This window comes from Sesamum indicum, linkage group LG9, assembly GCF_026168435.1.
Source record: "Sesamum indicum cultivar Baizhima isolate 11 linkage group LG9, ASM2616843v1, whole genome shotgun sequence".
NCBI classification, from domain to species: Eukaryota; Viridiplantae; Streptophyta; class Magnoliopsida; order Lamiales; family Pedaliaceae; genus Sesamum; species Sesamum indicum.
The window spans coordinates 23,403,983-23,424,782 of record NC_142665.1 but is presented as its reverse complement, the minus strand read 5'-3'; the positions used below and the strand labels follow the sequence as shown (position 1 = coordinate 23,424,782).

The following is a 20,800-nucleotide window of genomic DNA, read 5'->3' as shown; positions in this document are numbered from 1 at the left end:
AAGAATACGGTGTCCCGTACATTCAACACCTTATTTATTTTCTTACTATAATAATATCGGGTGATTTTTTATATTTAAATTTTATAAAAAAAATTAAATATTTTTTCAATATGATCAAAATGAATTTAATTCTATATATAAATAATATTAATAGTTTCACCAACAATTAGCAAAATTAAAAAAAAATGGCGCTTGTGGGGTATAATTAACTATATATATATATATTTATTTTAACAAACATAGGGATTGAATATAAGATTTTTTCACAGAAAATATCATAAAATTTGATTATCAATTTATGAGATTAGCGGCAAACGTTAGATTTGAGAAAAGATATAAGGAGGGGAAAGGGGTGTGGTAGAGTGAGAGTGTCGTGAATTCTAAGCTAAGAGTTCAATAATTAAAGCATGACGTAATTCCCATCAACACTATACCCATCACATTGGATTATAGGGTGTCCACTGACACATTCGTTGCTGCCCAAACTATTTTATTCTTATAAAAACAAAAATATGATCTGCAAATATATACGCATTCCTTTGCTATTCATATAAATTAACATATAAAAATATATAATTTAAATTTTAAAATAAAATAAAGAATGAGTTTAAAAATTTAGAAAATAAATTGATATTGAATATACATTACTAGATATTTATTAAAAAAAGATAAATTGCAATGAGTTTTCATTATATTTGCTATAATTATAAATATGCTTCTAAAATATGGGTTGTTTGAAGGAAGTATTTGTCAGAAGGCCGCTAATTCTAATGTTGAATTTATAATTTTTTAAATAATGAAGGGTATTTATTTATAATTATGACAATTTTCTGAGATGTCCATTTTAATTTACTCAAAAAAAAAATGATTATCTGATGAGTGAAAAAATATATTCAAAAGTAATTTTTGTTAATAAATATCTTGTCAACCAATATAATTATTTTAGGGTTCTCACCTTAATAATAATATATGCACAAATCTATACTATTATAAAAGAAAATACTTTGTTGTACTAATTTTTTAGTATCCAAATTTACCCTTTATTTTATTTTTTTCTTATAAAAAAAATGTGATTAGATTAGTAATTTTAATATTTTTTTAATAATTTCATAATTATATATTTTTTAACTACTCATTGCTCCACATTTTTCTCTTATATTACTTCTCCACATCTATTATAATTTATTTTTTTTCATAAGTCCTTTTTTTAATTATATTTCAATAAAAGAACTTCTATATGCTCTTGAAAATTGCATGTCGCAATACTTAATACATACATGTATATATATATATATATATATATTTATTCGTAGTGTACAAAGTAAAAACAAGCAGCATCAACTACTCAACTTTATCATTTGGCGCGCCTGAAATCCCGTGTTTTATTACGTTGGATTTATGCTCTTCTATTTTCAACTCAAAGGAAAAGCCAAATAAATAAATAATTAAATAAATCTACCTAACCAAGAAATCAAAGTTCATTTAAATTTATAACAAAAAATTTAAGAGACACTTCTGAAATATCTAAGTTCAGTGTATAATATTATTATATTAAACTAAAAAGAAGAAATAGTGAAGAAGTAAATGGAATATTTCGAGAAAAGAATAGCAAAAAGAATGAGGAAGAAGACGGTGTATAGAAGGAAGAGCGGCCCAGCTGTTTGCCTTTATTGCCTTTGTTCATAACGAGGAACTTTGCTCCCACTCCCCACTCTGCTGCTGCTGACTTGGAAACCATTTTTCTATTCTTTCTCCTTGTTGTTTACTAGAATATGGGCGATGCATACTCACATACTTACATGTGGGTTTGGTGCTGGTGGTCACGAGTTTGATGAAATTTGAGGTATTTGGGAAAGGTCCCTTTTGCATTTTCTTTCTTGGGAGGTATAATGGCTGAAGATATATGTCTCTTCACCAAGGTCAGTTCTTTTTACCCTCTATTTTTGCCTTTAATTTTGTGGGCTTAGGAGTAGTGTTGTTTCTGAATACAGGATTTCAGCTTTTCTGGTTCTAGATTTTGTGTGTTTTGCTTATGGGAGTTGGGTACACATTTGAAAATTTTGAAATCTTTAGTGGGTTGGGATGATTTTGTAGGTTTTTTGGTGTTTTTTCTTTTCCAAAGGTTGGAACACAGGGTATTGCCTGGAGGATGGAAGCTGAAATTTCATGGTGTTTTTGGCTAAATAGAGTGATCTTTACATTAAACAAGTTTTTGTTAAACTCTGCTTGTTAACATGGTTGTGGAATCCCCTTGTTGCTGCATGTGATACTTTCCTGTTGTCTTTCAAGCAATAGACAGCTGAGTCGGGAGCCTTGAAAGAGGCTTCCAGCGAGGGCGACCGGGAATGCACAGCAGGCCTGCTCCTTGGAACCAGGTGGGTATTGAAGGCGTAGCTGCCTACTTGCCCCCTGGGACCAGTAAGGCAGTGTACTTCCAATTTATTCATTGTAATCTACATCCTCGCTCTGTTTCGGAATAGCATACTGAGCGAATGGAGTTCACTAGCGTTCACTTTGTTCCCTCACTTCATAGCAGTCAGGTCGATACACTGTGCCAGAAAAAGAGAGGAGCAAAAATGAGAATCTGTTACTGTGTTTGAATTTCTATGTAATTGGTTTACTATTTCTTTGAGATTTTTTTTTTTCTGCATTTTGAGAGACAAATTGTTACTGCTACAGAAATCATACCAAAGTTTCTTGCTATATTTATTTCTTTCTTGTCATACTGACATAGGTTTCATGTGAGTTCAGGAAGGCCTTATCATAAAACCACCTAAGAAATCTCCAGCTTCTCTGAGGATATTAGTCTTGGTATTTGCCATGGTCTGTGGTGTTTATATCTTCTCATTCTGTTTAAAGCAAACTAATGTTCACACAAGTTCCAAATTCCTAAATCTTAAAGTTAATTGGAGGCATTGCCATGGTCACAGTATTGATAGATCTCAAACTCCCTACTTGCACTATCCCAAACCCACCACCTTTAGCAGGTAAATTATTATACCTTTGTCTGAAACAAAAGTTTCGTTCTCATTAAGATTTGGTGAGAGACAATCACTATATTATGTTTTTCTTGCTTTTTTGGGCATGAAGGGCTGAATGTGCATGTAATCCTGTGCGGCCTTTTGCCATTCTGTCCATGCAAAGATCTGGAAGTGGATGGTTTGAGACTCTCTTGAACAACCATACTAATGTTAGCTCCAATGGAGAAATATTTTCCGTGAAAGAGAGGAGAAATAACGTTTCCTCAATCTTGTCAACTCTGGATAGAGTTTACAATTTGGACTGGGTTTCTAGTGCTTCCAAGAATCAATGCTCATCTGCAGTCGGCTTCAAGTGGATGCTGAATCAGGTAAACTACTGTAACATATTCAACCAGAACTTATTTCCTGAGTATTTCATGTCGTCTTGGGGGCTTGAGAGTGGTTGCCATCTTGTTAAGATTGCTAACCTCTAGCATGATCGTTAATCCAGGGATTGATGGAGTACCATAAAGAAATTGTTGAGTACTTCAATGATAGAGGTGTTTCAGTAATATTTCTCTTCCGAAGAAATCTGCTGCGTCGAATGGTTTCAGTGCTTGCTAATTCTTATGATCGATATGCTAAACTCCTGAATGGAATGCACAAGTCCCATGTTCACTCACATGAAGAGGTACTATTTTGCATGTTATCGAACTGTGCTACACCAACTTTAGATACATATAAGATCTGATGTTTACCTGCTTGGTTTAGGCTGATAAGCTTTCTAGCTATAAACCCATAATCAATTCAACATCACTGGTAATGGATTTAAAGCAAATGGAGAAGATGGTCTTGGAGGCATTGGAGCATTTCAGCAGCACTAGGCACATCATTCTCTACTATGAAGATCTCATCAAAAATCGAACTGTAAGTTTGTTGTCACCTTATTAGGAAATCTCAGTTCTGTCAACTTTACTAATTACGAGTTTCACATCATTTTTCTTTGTCGTCCTTTTCGCTTACCCGACCTAACGTTCATTTGATGGTCCCACGTCATCTTCCTCATCGCATCTCTTATCCATTCCAGAAACTGGTAGACGTGCAAGAGTTTCTAGGGCTGCCGTTAATGGAGTTAAAAAGCCGACAGATCAAGATACACAAAGGATTGTTGTTGGACCACATTAAGAATTGGGACGACGTTACCAAAGCTCTCAGAGGAACAGCTTATGAGAGTTTCCTCCACACTGACTACGCTAGTTAGAGGCCATTGATGGTTGCAGATGCGGACCAACTTACTCTTTCTGGAAGCTTTTGATCATCCACTAGATCAATCAAACATTGATCTCGACCATCTTCCCTTCCCTAGCCAAACTTCATTCAAGGCCCTGCATCTCTTGTAGTCTTCTTCTTCAACTTTCTAGTTTTGGTCTTTCTGAGCATACAAGAAACTGTATAGCCCGCTGTAACTTATGTGTAGACATTGCCAATCTGGAAGCAGTTTTTGGCCCATTTATGATTTACACTCTCCTGATGATTTCCGCACATATTCTCTCTTTTTCTAAGAAAATAAATCAATAAAAAAGATCAATTACATAATGATAAAATCATGTGCTATTTGATTAATCCAAATAATTTTGAGTCTGATTGCATTATGTTTCCCAGCAACATATCAGAGAATCCATCATGTTATCGCTCTGATTGATTCAGTTGAAAAGGGGTGATTTTTAAGAAGATGGACAATTAATATACTCAAATGGGCAGGAGTAAGACCTTTAATTTCCAATGGTCTGTGAGGATAAAGCATTTTTACACTCGCAAATATTCCCCCCAACACAACTGAACTATGTACCTGCAGTTATAGGCATAACATATGCTTGGTCAGTAACAGTGCCTAAAATGGCGTATTTTCCTACAACACTAGGAGCAGACGAAATGAAGTTCCTCGAGGCACTAATGTCATGGAAAGAAAGGATAATTCTTACTACCTGAAACGTGGTTTCATTTTTCACCTTCCCTTATGTTGACATCTTTGATACAAACAAGTTGAGGCATTAACATTGCAGTTTTTGTATTTCATATAAACAAAGAGATGTAGTTTGTGATATATTAAGGAGAGCTAATGAGAGCCGCAAAGGTGCTAAGAAAGACAGTGGGAAAGATGCTTTCACTGACTGAAAGGTCAAATCTTTAGACAAGAATATATATGAGAAAATAAGCAGAGTCATATATATACTAAATTAATTCTAATAACATGAATGGTGGGCTCAAACCACATATTGTCCCCTAATATAATCCCTCCACATTAATTATATTATATATGACAAAAGTTTAATTGGGCCATCACAAATATATTATATTACTCGCACGCTGCACAACCACCGCACCATGAAGCTGCATTCATTATCTTTGTTTTTCTCTGCTTTTGATTCCCCGGGGCTAAGTACCCTTAGTTTTGTATTTATTAAGTTTGGAACAAGCGTTGAACTTTACAACCCCACAACTTGTGCAATACGTCTGTGCAAGTAATACTGTGAGGCAACTATAAATTCTAGCATATGATCAAGAAGCTTAGGATTGGGACATTTGAATGAATCTTACTAGACACCAATTGATGTGTTGAATGCTATAAAGAAATTGCAACCAATGTAGAATCATTTCATAAGACAAGTTATGTACAAGTACATGAGAATAAATCGACCTAAAAAGACACTGTATTGTATGTATGTAAAGGTAGTACTTTGGCCAACTAAAGAGCAGAGTCTCAAGCTACAACGGACATGCACAATACATACTTGGCATTTTATGGTACAAATACAGCACACGTACAGATGCTTGAGAGAATTAACAAAAGAAATATAACATCCTACATGTATTTCCACTTGAAGAATCTCCAATCAATGAGGACCTGCCTTCACATATTTGGTTCTATAAATACCCATTTATAGAACCTAGTCATGTGTTCAAGCAATATCCATTCTCTACCACTCTAAACCCTAAGCCCTATGGCTCAAACAAAAATGATCATTGCCTTGTTCTTCCTTGCCATTTTGTTAGCCCAATCCACACAAGGGAGAAGCTTCAACTACAAGATCAAAAATGAATTTCAGACTCACAGAAAGACTTTTGTACAGGATTCTGGAACTTTCGCCAAAGAAAGTAATGATTTACCTGGAGATTGCTCAACCATGACAAAATGCGGGAATGAGGCTGCATTTACACCACCAGCACCAGGCCATGCAGATGACTTTAGGCCAACAACACCTGGTCACAGCCCAGGAATTGGGCATTCTCGATAAATATAGGGTTATAATAACAAGTTTGGTGTGGAAAAAATGTTTATCATCTCATGTGTTCATGGTATGTTTTAATCATTCTAGTAGATTCTGTATGTAATCTTCCCCTGTAAGCATTATCACTTTGATTATTAATTTAAGTTTGTCACACTATTTCCCATGATGTATGCAACTAGAATGTTCTTTTCCGGGATATGCCTTAAAATGAGCCATCGTTTACAGTTCCAATCTTACAAGTGTTGATGAGTTTGAACAGTAACCTCGATTTCCTCATGAAGCAATTTAGAGGATCATTCAATAACAAAAAACTGACCAACTGTATCCATAATTTCCTCACCCTTCCGATTTGAAGAAGGCTGGCACCTATCAAAGTGACATTCTACAGTCTTTAACTATTACAAAAAAATTAAACAAGCAACTATAGGAGGCTTGCTCCCTAATTATGATCTAGTGTAGTTAGAGAATATGAGAAACTTTCAGTAAAAATCAGCCCAAGAAACCTGGAAAAACTTCCAACCATGTCTAGGGCACCACTAGTTATACTTACAAACTTCAAGACAGTTAATGTGTATTTTAGTGTTAGAAATTACAATCTGTTGAATGCTGTAAACATAACCACCTTGAAACCCTATCTAACATCCTTCAACCTCATCATTCAGTTTAAGAGTGATGTACGTTGGCAACCAAATTCGTCAGAAGGAATTTGGTACATCTTATGTTAGTATGATAACAGTTATTTTGTGCTTCATATTACTATTAGATAATAGCAAATATAAATTTAAACAGTTGAATTTTCTTCTTCTTCTTGTTTTTTTTTTTTTTTTTTTTTGTTTGGACAAAATTCAAAGTTGTAAATTTTTACAGCCGAAAGGGATTACATTAACAAAAATATGATAAGAAAGCAGAAGGAATTAAGAATCTCCAACATGGAAGGCTGATCAATCCAAATGTATATTTTTGCATGCAAATCCAAATTACAAAATCTGCATATGAAAGAAAGGTATATTTAGAATGCATAGGATCATTTGTGTATTGATCAAGTTGCATAAGAGAAGATGGCTTTGGCAATCAAATCCATCAGAGAATGAAATGCAATGTACTGAACATATCTAATTAATACTTGCAAGTTAATAATGGTTGAAATCTTAGTCTTAATATTTATTTCCAAAGAATTCTTCACTCAATTTATTTATCAGCAATTAGGAAAGAATTAGCTACATTGCTCATGTACATATAGCTCCACTCAGTAGGTAGTCTTTACCTCTTACCAGATAGGAGCGCCTTACGTTGTATGTGTAATGATTACATTTATCATGCAATTGTACCACCAAGACATAGTAAAAATTTGAACGTTTCGGTACCCTATAGATAAAAGAATGTGCATCTTAGGTTTTGAAACCAAACATGAATTTACATAAAGTGATTGCATATATATAGTTAAAACAACATTGAAAGAAACATGCAATATACTTTCCATTGGAAACAAAACTTATTTTAAAGATATTATGGAGCGAGTTTTTTGTAACATGCTTTTATTCACTAGCAACATAATAGATATTATACTTACTTGTGACTATTATTACAACTCATGGTTCGGGCGAGGCTCAATCTTTAACCCTCAACCAAGAGGGATTTAACTTAAATTCTCAGTTTTTAACCTCAACTAAAAGAGTCAAGACTTATGTTGTCAATTTTGAACACCAACTTAGGGGTGCTACAATAAATGGTAATATTTAAATATTAGCTACAACCCGGAAGAAAAGAAAAGCTATGGAGTTTAGACTTATACATCACTGGCAGTCACATGACTAGAGATGGAAAGAGTAAGTAGTTGGAATCGTGATAACAAACAAATTCAGTGAATATTAAACTCTTTGAAAATAAAAATTAAATTCATTATATGAATACCAAAAAGTTATGAGTGAGAATAAAAGACAATATTAGGTAGGGGGGTTTGGACTAGATTAATGGGAGTCACATTCGGTGATTCAGAAGAAGCCGCCATAGAATTGAGAAAGAGAGGGAAGTGTAATTGTTCCAAATGATGAAATCCTGGTTGATTTTCAACTCTTGCCACCATCGGCACCACAAGACCTCTCACTAAAATTAGTACATGTACAGTTTGATTTGAAGGTGAAAGTGAAACACATCATCAGAACAAACTGTTACTTTCCCCACTACTAAAGTAGTGCATACTTATTCCTTTCAACAACCTGGCAACTTGCGTTTTAGTCAGTCGAGTGCATGTTTCTTTATATTTTATTCTTTCCCAATTTCATTCTAACTTTTCGTCTTAAATGTTTTCACTACAAGAAATTAGTCCAAGGAAAGAAAATACAAAAAGAAAAATAATATAATACAGTCGAAGACCATTAGATACAAAAGGAATGGGAAGATCTTCTGCCGCCAGCGTCACTATCAAACCAACATTTTTGCACGTTGTAATAGTATATATATTGTTGAAGATAATATTAAACTGCAAGAAATGACCGATAATGCACTATAGGCTAGCTAGCACAGGAGGGAATTAGATGATTCTCTATTATAATAGTGCCTTTGATTTTCAAATTGGAGTCACAGAGGGTTCCCAAACTTAAGGAACCAACAATGTTGTGCCCTTTTCAAGGAATCTTCTTTGTTAATTCCAGTTTCAACGGAGAGTCAAAGAAAATGGAGGGTTGAGGTATTTGCATCACTTGGCTTGTCTGAAAAGTAACAGCCAAAACAGTAACAATTAGAAAAACCAACACAAATTTTACAAGACTATTTTGATTTGGATTAAATGCAATTTTGTTCCTCTAACTATAGTCAAATCCCATTTTAGTCCGTTAACTTATTAGGGTTTGAATTTGATCCTCCGTGTATTTCAATTGCTCAATTTTAGGATTTTTTTCACCGGAAACTTACCCAACTTGCCGGAAATTTCCACGTGGAGTCCAATGGACATTTAAATTAGGGCTGAGACATAATTGATTAATTTTAGCTGACTTGGCAATTTTTCAAATTTAAAAAAAAAGAATGACATGGCATATTAAGTGTGATGTGGAAAAGGAGGGAAAAGGGAGGCCTCTTGCTGTGCTGGCGGCGGGAAGGACGGCGGCGGTCGAAGACTCCGACTCTTGTCATCTTGTAAAAAGTTTGATGAAAATTGATGGGTGAGGTCTCGTTCAAAACACCTTGGCGAGGGGAGTCCAATAGCGGTGGTTCGAGACGGTGATTCGTTCAGACAGCGGAGATCCGGCGGTTCAAAGGTGGCGGCGTCGCGAAACTTTAAAAGAACTAATCTCGTCGAGGAGTTGATGAAAATGGCTGGGAGAGGTGTCGTTCGACTCGCCTTGATGAGAGGAATCCAACGGTGGTGCGCAATGGTCATTCGTTCGGACGGCGGCGTATTGACGGCGGTTCAAAGGTGGCGGCGTCGCGAACTTTAAAAGAACTAATCTCGTCGAGGAGTTGATGAAAATGGCTGGGAGAGGTGTTGTTCGACTCGCGTTGATGAGAGCAACCCAACGGTGGTGGTGCGCAATGGTGATTCGTTCGGACGGCGGCGTATTGACGGTGGAAAGTCACGTCGGTCACCTTTTGAGCCCAACATCAAATCGCGATGAAACTTCAAATTGATGGAGGGGAAATGTTCGCCTGATGATGGGGAGTCGACTGATATCGGTGGTGCTGGTAATTCATCGAAAATTTGTCGGAAATTTAGAGAGAAGATGCGACGAAAAGAGGGGCGAAAAAGTGGCCATGTCATTCTTTTTTTTTTTAAATTCAAAAAATTGCCAAGTCAGCTAAAACTAACCAATTATATCTTAGCTCTAATTTAAATGTCCACATGGGCTTCACGTGGAAATTTCCAGCGTGATGGGTATACACATACCACCCCTGCAAAAAGACCAAAACACCCTTCATTAAGGGCATTATAGTCATTTCGCGATTAGGATCCGCGTGTTTTGTAGCGGACGGGTCGCAGTTGACCCGACCCGGATCGCACAGACTGACCGAAGACCCGGATGATGACAACCGTTCGATCAGAACACACACCGATAAGATAAGGCCACGTGGCCCAGTACTTGACGTACAACTGTGTTCTATAAATAGACCCCGATGCGCCATAAATGAGGTAACTGTTGTGCATTAATTGAGCTCGAACTTTGAGATCGCATATATTTCTCTCGATCAACCTAAATTGAGCGTTGGAGGATCATTGTAGGGAATGTGCCCGGCGAGCTCACGGTTCGTGTTTTATTCTCAGGGAACCCAAAATATGGTTCGGAAGAGTTAATCCGTCTGCAGTGAGATCGTCTCAGGAGATCGAATAATTCGACCCGGATCAGTTGGCGCCGTCTGTGGGAACATCTGAGAATTCCTTATCATAATGGAAGGTTCGTCGAGGAGAAATGCCGCGGAAGAAGAGACGCCTAGGAAAGGAACAGGAGCCACCATTCAACTAACTCCGGATGAGTTGCAAAGAATGATAGAAGAGGCAAGTCGAAAAGCGATTGTAGAATACGAAAGAAGAACAGCGACCCCTCTGGTCAAGGAAACGGCGAGGAGGCAGTTATTCGAGAATGTGGAACCGTTGAGAGAATCGAGGGTGCAAGGTGAACAAGAGCACCGCAGCAAGCGACCAGCGTCATCCGATGCCGACTCTAGTAGTCACGGTCGCGCGAAGAGAAGGGAGCCCGTGATATCCCGGGCCGAGGTAGAAAGTGTGGGTAAGCAGATACACAGCTTGAACAAAAACAGCATGACGAGTTGAAGAAGCGAGGGGAGATCGTCTCGCAGAACAAAAATTCTCCTTTCTGCAACGACATCCTCATTCAAACAGTTGAGCTGGGGTTCAGGGTGCCCGACCTGAGGAGATACGATGGGATGAGAGATTCGCAGGAGCATGTGGCTGCGTTCGAAATGGTGATGAATCTCTACGGACAATCAGCCCCAATAATGGCGAAACTATTTGCGACCACGCTTACGGGGAAGGCTCAGGAGTGGTTTACAAATCTGCCCCGATGGAGCATTGAATCCTATGAGCAGCTCGTGCAAAAATTCAACTTTCACTTCGCGAGCAAGAATAAGCAGAAGAGATCCGCCACCCATCTATTCAACATCCGGCACAGAGAAGATGAAACTTTGAAAAATTTCATGGGCCGGTTCAACAATGAAACTCTGGAGGTGCAAGAGTTAAGAATCGACATGCTCGTGAGCATCCTCATTCATGGGCTTAGGAAGAGTTCCTTCGCATCAGCCCTCGCGCGCGACCCGCCCTATGACGTCGAACAATTGATGGCACTAGCATAGAAGTATATCGACGAGGAGGAGATGAACGCGATGAAGGACTCAGAACGAAGAGAGCGGGATTACATACCTAGGCGACCTCAAGAGAATAGAGAAGGAGGAGGCATCAAGCCCAAAACGGAGAAGCGGAAGGAGCCCAAATACATCCCGAAGTACCACAACTACACTCCTTTGGCCATGTCGCGAGAGAAGACCCTGATGCTGGTTAAAAATACCGATGTACTGAAGTGGCCCAAGCATACGAGGTACACCCCCTCCAAGAAAACTTCTAACAAATACTGCCGATTCCATCGGGAGAGGGGACATAACACCGAGGAGTGCTATCAGCTGAAAGACGAGATTGAAAGACTCGTCAGGCAGGCATATTTTTGGGATCGCGTGCCCCCAAATTGCGAAATCAATGGGGAAGGGAGGAGAAGCAGGTCGAGAAGCCGCGATCGAGATAGAAACCCAGGATCCTCAAAAACTAACAGGGCTCCGACTGGCGGAAACAATGCACCCACGAAGGGAGTCATATACACGATCGCAAGAGGGCCGAGCGCGGGAGATTCGAGCCGAACGCGAAAGAGATGAGCTCGAGCAGCCGGCTCGATCCGAGAAAGGGAATTCGTGCTGAAGGTCGAGGATGAAGAGGCCATCTCGTTCGACAGTTCTGACAGACTGGAGGATGGCGGAGAACAGAACGACCCGATGGTCGTCAAGCTAGATATTGCGAACTTCACCGTTCACAAAGTGTTGATCGATAGTGGCAGCTCAACGGACATCATTTTCAAGAACGTGGTGGATAAGATGGGACTGGAGAATGCAAGGCTCGAACCCGTGAAAACTCCGTTAGTTGGCTTCGGAGGTAGCGAAGTGGCCTAACTGGGAACAATTGAACTGCCAGTGTCCATGGGGGAGGAGCAGAAGATAAAAACCCTGATGGTCAAGTTCTTGGTGGTAGATACTCCATTCACATACAATGTTATACTGGGTTGGCCGGGACAGAACTCATTTCGGGCGGTTATTTCCACATACCACATGAAGATGAAGTTCCCCACTGAATATGGGATCGGGGAAGTATCGTGCGACCAGAAAAAGGCTCGGAGGTGCTACAACTTGTCTATAAAGGGAGTGCCGAGGTCGAAGAAGCAAAAAGTCAGAGAAGATGCGGAGCCCCGACCGTATGAGGCCGAGCACTTAAAGCCCAACGAGGAATACAAGGCTATACGGCTCGTACCAGAAGACCCTAGCAAGACGACCCGGATAGGGTCCAGCATGAACGATGGAGAGATGGCCATGATTGATTTCCTGCGAAAGAATGCAGATATATTCGCATGGAGCCCATCGGATTTCACCGGAATCGACCCAGAGGTCATTGTACACCGATTGAATGTGGACCCGATGGCTCGACCCGTGCAACAGAGGAAAAGAACTTTTGGCAGCAATAAGAACGAAGCTATCAGTTAAGAGGTCGAAAAGCTGCTGAAAGCCGGATATGTATCGGAGATCCAGTACACGGATTGGCTTTCCAATGTAGTACTCGTCCCAAAATCTTCGGGAAAATGGCGAATGTGCGTGGATTTCACGAATTTGAACAAGGCCTGCCCAAAAGATCCATACCCGCTACCTCGGATCGACACGATGGTAGACTCGACTGCAGGATTCGAACTCTTTTCAATGATGGATGCATATCAGGGATATCACCAGATTCGAATGGCAGAGGAGGATAGAGACAAAACTTCCTTTGTTACAGAGAAGGGGATTTATTGCTACAACATGATGCCATTCGGACTGAAAAATGCGGGCGCGACCTACCAGCGGTTGGTCAATAAGATGTTCGGCGATTTGCTCGGAAAGACCATGGAGGTGTACGTCGATGACATGCTAGTCAAGAGCAAGAGGTCGCAGAACCATATCAGAGACCTTGCACAAGCTTTCAGCATAATGAGGACATATGGAATGAAGCTGAATCCAGACAAGTGCACCTTCGGGGTGAAAGGGGGAAAATTTCTGGGGTACATGGTCAGTGAACGAGGAATTGAAGCCAACCCCGAAAAAATCCAAACCATAATGAGTTTGAGGTCGCCGACTTCGATCAAAGAGGTGTAGAAGCTAACAGGAAATGTCGCATCCTTGAGCAGATTCATATCCCGATCAGTAGACAGAAGCTTACCATTCTTCAAAGTCCTGAGGAAACCTAAGCATTTTTCGTGGACTCCAGAATGCGACCAGGCACTGCAGGAGTTGAAAGAATATCTGACCAAACCTCCCTTGCTCGCGAACCCGAAGGAAGGAGAAACATTGATGCTATACCTTGGGGTATCCGAGAACGCAGTCAGTTCCGTGTTGGTAAGGGAAGAAGGGGGCATTCAAAATCCGGTCTACTATGTTAGCAAAATGCTCCAGGTAGCCGAATCGCGATATTCAGACATGGAGAAACTAGCCCTCGCCTTAGTTGTAACAGCTCGAAAATTGCGACCATATTTCCAATCGCACAAAGTGGCGGTGCTGACGAACCACGCTCTCAAACACGTGATGTCGCGCCCCGAAGCTTCCGGAAGATTGATTAAGTGGGCGGTAGAATTGGGGCAATACGATATCGAATATCAGCCCAGAACAGCCCAAAAAGCGCAGGTGCTGGCAGATTTCATTATAGAGTTGGTCAGCGATCAGAAAGAACCCGGAACAGTCGAACAGCCTTGTTCGAAATGGATGCTGCATGTCGATGGGTCCTCTAACGCGAACAATGGAGGAGCAGGCATATTGATTCAAGGACCAGAGTGAGTCGAGATCGAGGTTGCAGCTCGCCTGTCGTTCCCAGTGACGAATAATGAGGCGGAGTACGAGGCATTGGTACTGGGGTTGGGGCTCGCATATGAAGCAGGTGCGCGGGATCTGGAAGTCTTTACCGACTCACAGTTGATTGCTATGCAAATCGAAGGGACATACGAGACGAGGGAGAGAACAATGACCCAATATAAAGAGATCGTGCAGCGGTTGATGGGGAAGTTCAATAAATGTTCCGTTTTGCAGGTCCCCAGAGCGGAGAACGACAAGGCTGATGCTCTGTCGAAGTTCGGAGCTACAATGGATGGAATCCGAGATCGCAAAATCACAGCCCTGGTACGCGAGCAGTCGGCCCTTGCGAGTAGAACGGAGATCCAGGTCGTCTCAGAGGCAGGATCCTGGATGAACGAAATCGTGAGGTACCTCGAGGACGGTACCCTGCCTAGCGATCTGGTGGCGGCGAAAAGAGTCAAATTTCGAGCTGCTCGATTCACGTTGTTGGAAGGTCAGCTCTACAAACGGACAGTGGACGGCCCTCTCTTAAAATGCCTGGGCGAAGAGAGAGCCCTGTACGTGATGCGTGAAATACATAAGGGAAGTTGTGGCAATCAATCAAGCGCGAGATCGCTTGCTCAAAAAGTGATGCGACAAGGATATTTTTGGCCCACCCTAGTCGAAGACTCCAAGAATTTAGTCAGAAAATGTGAAAGCTGCCAGAAGTATGCGTCCTTAATACACCAACCTGCGACCCCAATGGAGCCGATCAAAATAGCATGCCCGTTCGATCAGTGGGGGATCGATATCGTCGGACCTTTCCCACCCGCGCAACCCCAGAAAAAATTCATCATTGTGGCGGTCGAATATTTTTCCAAGTGGGTAGAAGCAGAAGCAGTGGCCAAGATATCCGAGAAGGAAGTCATAAATTTCATCTGGAAAAACATTATATGCAGGTTCGGTATACCTAGAATATTGATATCAGACAATAGCACACAGTTTCAGGGCAGAAAGATCATGGAATGGTGCAAAGAACTGAAGATCGCACAGCACTTCACCGCAGTCGCGAACCCCCAAGCGAACGGGCAGACCGAGGTGACCAACCGGACGATCCTGCAACACTTGAAGACACGCCTCAAGGACAAGAGATCGTGGGTTGATGAACTACCGGGAGTCCTATGGGCTTATTGCACGACTCCGCAAACTGCCACGGGCGAGACCCCTTCCTGCCTAGTATATGGAACAGAGGCCATCATTCCAGCAGAAATCGGGGAGGAATCACAAAGAGTCATGCAGTACGAGCCCGAGACGAATCGAAACGAGCGAAGCTTCGACCTCACAGTTATTGAAGAGAAGAGAGAGGTCGCATATGCTCGAATTTTGCATCACAAAGGACTGATGATGAAGAGTCATAATCGCAAAATTTGACCACGCCAACTGCAAGTGGGAGACCTCGTGTTGAAGAAGGTAGAAGCCTCCAAGCACGTAGGGAAGTTAGAACCACCCTGGGAGGGACCGTACAAAGTGACCGAGATTAGAAAGAAGGGCACATACAGGCTGCAAGACATGCAGGGTCGAGACTTACCGCGCCCTTGGAACATACAGAACCTAAAGAAGTTTTATGCTTGAATCCGAGAGTTCGAATCATGGAGCCTGTGAAAGGCCATCAACGACAAGATCGAAGGAGCCTGTGAAAGGCCATGAACGAAAAGATCGAAGAAGGAGCCTGTGAAAGGCCAACGAAGAGATCGAACAAGGAGCCTGTGAAAGGCCATCAACGAAAAGATCGAAGAAGGAGCCTATGAAAAGCCAACGAAGAGATCGAACAAGGAGCCTGCGAAAGGCCATCAACGAAAAGATCGAAGGAGCCTGTGAAAGGCCAACGAAGAGATCGAACAATGAGCATGCGAAAGGCCATCAACGAAAAGATCAAAGGAGCATGTGAAAGGCCATCAACGAAGAAATCACATTCGAGGGCCCCCAAAAGGCCACCAATTATATATAAAGGTTAGGAAGATCATGTCTTGTATATTGGGCACCATCATCGCTGAACATATCAATGATTCAAAATTTGTACTTGCTGTAATTTACCCAATGTGATTTATAAAACTGCATTTATTTTCACGCTTATCTTCGTGTGTACATCTTCCTATGTCTTTATTGGCATTGGTTACTTGAATCTTCTAAGTACTAAACGCGAACTGAAAAAGACGCGTCCAACATGCAATCTGAAAAAGATGCATCAAACAAAACACGGACTGAAAAAGACGCGTCCAACATGCGATCTGAAAAAGACGCATCAAACAAAACGCGAACTGAAAAAGACGCGTCCAACATGCGATCTGAAAAAGACGCACTCAAACAAAACGCGAACTGAAAAAAACGCGTCCAACATGCGATCTGAAAAAGACGCACTCAAACAAAGCGCGAACGGAAAAAGACGCGTCCAACGTGTGATCACAAAAAGACGCACTCAAACAAAACGTGAACTGAAAAAGAACGCGAACTAAAAAAGACGCGTCCAACATGCGATCTGAAAAAGACGCACTCAAACAAAACGCGAACTGAAAAAGACGCGTCCAGCATGCGATACGAAAAAGACGCACCCCGGACATACGATCCAAGAAAGATGTGCTGCATGAGCCAACTGGAAGAATGATCGAAAGGAGACAAGTTTCATGCGATCAGAGAGACATGCAATTGGCAAATAAAGAAGCAAAATATACGAGCTGCCAAAAGTTAAGGAAATTTTTCCATTAACAGAATGTCATGTACAGGGGTCATCAAAAATCCTCACCCCGATGTCCTGTTTACAAAAAATGATATTTCTAAGAAGAATCCCAAGGATTTAGACTTTACGATCGGTTAGCTCGAATCCTATTACAAAATCAGAAGACCGGGATCGATTAGCATCAGCTTCCGCCTCTAGCTCATCCCTCAGGACCATAAACTCATCATCTTTCAGCTCGGGGTCCGGGGGCAAGGGCTGGAGGTTGCCATCAAGCGAGATGTCCAGTTTGCTGCGGTCAAAAGACTCGTGAAATCCGCCAAGCTTTTCGACCTGAGACAAGTAGGTCTCATAGCCCTTGGTGAACGAGTCTGCAGACTTGATCTCGAGAGCGGTCGTGAACGTGTCGGTCTTCAAAAAATGACAAACCACGGACATCCTAGAGCCGGCCAAGGCTCGCTGATATTCTTCGATCGGAATGCGACCGGCTTGGCCTTCTTCCACCCCATGCTTGTGGCCCTCCACAAGGCCGACCTCACGCCCAGCCTCGAATGCCTGCTTCTTGGCCTTCGCCAGAGCCACTTCCTGTTCAGAGCAGAGGATCTCTCTCTCCTTCTTGGCGGCATCGAGCTCAGCTCGCAGCTTTTGGACCTCGTCGCCCAGAGCCAGCAGATTATTCTCCTGTTTGCGCTCTTCTTCGTCTCGCTCTGCCAACTGAGCCCTAAGATTCTGCACCTTTTGATCAGATTGGATAAAACTCCTTCGGTAATGGGTGCACTTAAGACTCAGGCTCCGGACGAATGTCATGACCTGCAAGGTCGAAAACAGCAAATAAGAAGATCGAGCAGACAGAAAACCAAGATCGACACGTGTCCACGGCGACAGCCAATCGACGGACGCGACGGTTCGACTTCCTCAAAGGCAACGAACTTGCACTTTGAAAAAGTGGGGGAGTAATGATGGGTATACACATACCACCCCTGCAAAAAGACAAAAACACCCTTCATTAAGGGCATTATAGTCATTTCGCGATTAGGATCCGCGTGTTTTGTAGCGGATGGATCGCAGTTGACCCGACCCGGATCGCACAGACTGACCGAAGACCCGGATGATGACAACCGTTCGATCAAAACACACACCGATAAGATAAGGCCACGTGGCCCAGTACTTGACGTACAACTGTGTTCTATAAATAAACCCCGATGCGCCATAAATGAGGTAACTGTTGTGCATTAATTGAGCTCGAACTTTGAGATCGCATATATTTCTCTCGCATATATTTCTCTCGATCAACCTAACTTGAACGTCGGAGGGTCATTGTCGGGGACGTACCCGATGAGCTCACGGTTCGTGTTTTATTCTCAGGGAACCCAAAATCTGGTTCGAAAGAGTTAATCCATCTGCAATGAGATCGTCTCAGGAGATCGAATAATTCGACCCGGATCACAGCGGTTTGAGTAATTTTCTGGCAAAAAAAAATCTCAAAATTGAGCAATTAAAATAATAGAGGACCAAATTCAAACCCTAATAAGTTAAAGAACTAAAATGAGATTTGGCTATAGTTAGAGGATGAAAATTGCATTTAATCCTTTTGATTTCTACCAACCCACTTCTCGTTTGTAGACTATGACTTCCACTCCATCTGAAACAGAACATGGAATTCAATCGCTCTCATGCCAGATTCCAGGGGGGTCCATACAGGTTACTCAATACTACATTTATCAAAGTAACCGGCACTACCCAAGAATATAGGGTCAAATGCTACATTTTGAAATTTGAAAATATCAAACCAAATCTTGTGCTGCTACTATAGTAGTTGGTCAAATTACGGATATTAATGTAAGCCATCCATTGAATACAATAAGTCATATTTCTTTTTAAAGTGGAAGGGCTCTAGTTTAGTATATATAATGCAAAGAGCTCAAGGGGCCATATGCAGGATGCTGTACACATTAAGTATGCTACTCGGCGATTCCCGTGTAATGGTTAATATCACAATGCATGCAGTGTATGGAAAATTGTTAATGTATCCTAAAAATAGATTATCATAATTATAATACTAATGGAGTTCATTCAAAAGCTCAACCATATATGTCATAAATAAAAGTTAAGCTTAAACCAGAAGACAGACGCGTTCACTTGAATTTGTGGACCGAAAGAAACCTGAAGCTTTCATATAAACCATCCGCATAAAGGAGTAGACATGGGCAAGTGGGCAGTACACAGAATCCATGTCCTTTTCAGCTGCATTTCTTGTGTTTCTGTTATTTTATTGTCCCAAAGTATATGTAATAACCATGCACCCTCAAACATCTAAATAATAAAAAAAAGCAGCATTTGGGCACAATGAAAGGCCATCACAAGTCAATCATGTACCAACACCTTCAGGATATCAATTTCAATACCTAACAGTCTACACAAAATTTATACCCTGCAGATTTATATGTGAGCGTTTTTGACCTCCAACAGGTGGGTGGTGGTGGCGCCCCCACAGGCACTCATATTTCAATTTTTCAGCATGTAGAGATTCTGTATTTGAAAAACAATATCTCAAGAAAAAACTAAAAATAACCCATAGTGACACCCCAAAATAAAGAAATCCATCTAATGTGATTATGGTGTGAAGGATTATAAACCATCCATAATAGCACAACACTGCAGACCTCTATGATTACCAAAATTTAGTGCTCAACATCCTTATACGACTACTCGTCAATGGATTCTCAAATTTATAAATACCAGAAGAAGAGTGAGTTGAAGACATTCTACTTGAGAACAAAAATATCTTCTCCCTCCTAAACACACAATCTAAGACAAGCAGCCTGCCCGTAATTTATCCTTTTCCTTTCAATGGCTAATTATATCCAGAATATCCACATCTTTCTTTTCCTTCTTCCACTTACTGCCTGCCTACAAATTCAATTTTCTGAGGCAAGGCAACTAAAAGAGTTAAGTCCGGTCAAGGTCGAGCAAAGTGTAGCAAGTCAGAAAGACGCTGGACACAGAAAAAGTTCACCACCTCCAAGTCACGAATTTATTACTTCAGATGTATCTCATTCAGATTCTTTCCAACCCACAACACCGGGAAATAGTCCTGGAATTGGCCACTCTTTTGCAGGAAAAAAACACAACACGCAAGCAAACGCACAAGATTTCACCTCTGTCGCAGGACAAACAGATGGTTTTCAACCCACAACACCAGGCCACAGCCCTGGAGTTGGTCATTCTTTTGGAAACTTCAAAGCAGGACCAAATGCGTAAAAGCATATGCTTGCATGTAGATATGTGTCTAACTTGTAATTATTGTGCATTCTCATTTGTAGAACCAATTGCCCAGGCTGTTGTATTAAAATCTCAATTTGAATATGTCGAATTTCAGTTCAGGTGAATACTGCTTATGTATATCGAAGAAACCATGTAGCATCATATGTATATCCACCATGCATGTTTATATCTTTGGCATGCATTCATGTAGAATAACATTTATATGCATCCAACATTAGTTCATATACACATGCCCCATCCTCGGAAGAAATGCACAACAGGGTGCAGAAATACAATAAATCAACAGAATTAACAGGTCACAGGAATCCATGATGCTAATTATTGAATTACTCTGGAAAGCTGTGTAAGTTTCTACTGCATAACTATCTAATCACTCCTTCTTCATATTCTTAATCTATATCCACTCTGTGATTCTTCAACAAAGATCTTCACATAAATGCAGGTGCACCACCACCATGGCATCGGTCCGCCATGGT

The 20,800-nt window shown here is 41.0% G+C and overlaps 1 protein-coding gene across 2 annotated transcripts; it reads left to right on the top strand.

Annotated features, from left to right (window-relative positions):
* The first annotated feature begins 1,564 nt into the window (after positions 1-1,564).
* On the top strand, positions 1,565-4,504 carry LOC105177658 (uncharacterized). 2 transcript variants are annotated; one of them, XM_011100880.3, is made up of 6 exons: positions 1,565-1,919; positions 2,752-2,987; positions 3,091-3,349; positions 3,472-3,651; positions 3,732-3,887; positions 4,048-4,504. In XM_011100880.3, the coding sequence occupies exons 1-6, from the start codon at positions 1,890-1,892 to the stop codon at positions 4,219-4,221; spliced, it is 1,035 nt and encodes a 344-aa protein (XP_011099182.1). In that variant the 5' UTR covers positions 1,565-1,889; the 3' UTR covers positions 4,222-4,504. The 2 variants fall into 2 exon arrangements, with proteins under 2 accessions (XP_011099182.1, XP_020554616.1); XM_020698957.2 differs by having other exon boundaries at positions 2,735-2,987.
* Positions 4,505-20,800: the final 16,296 nt, after the last annotated feature.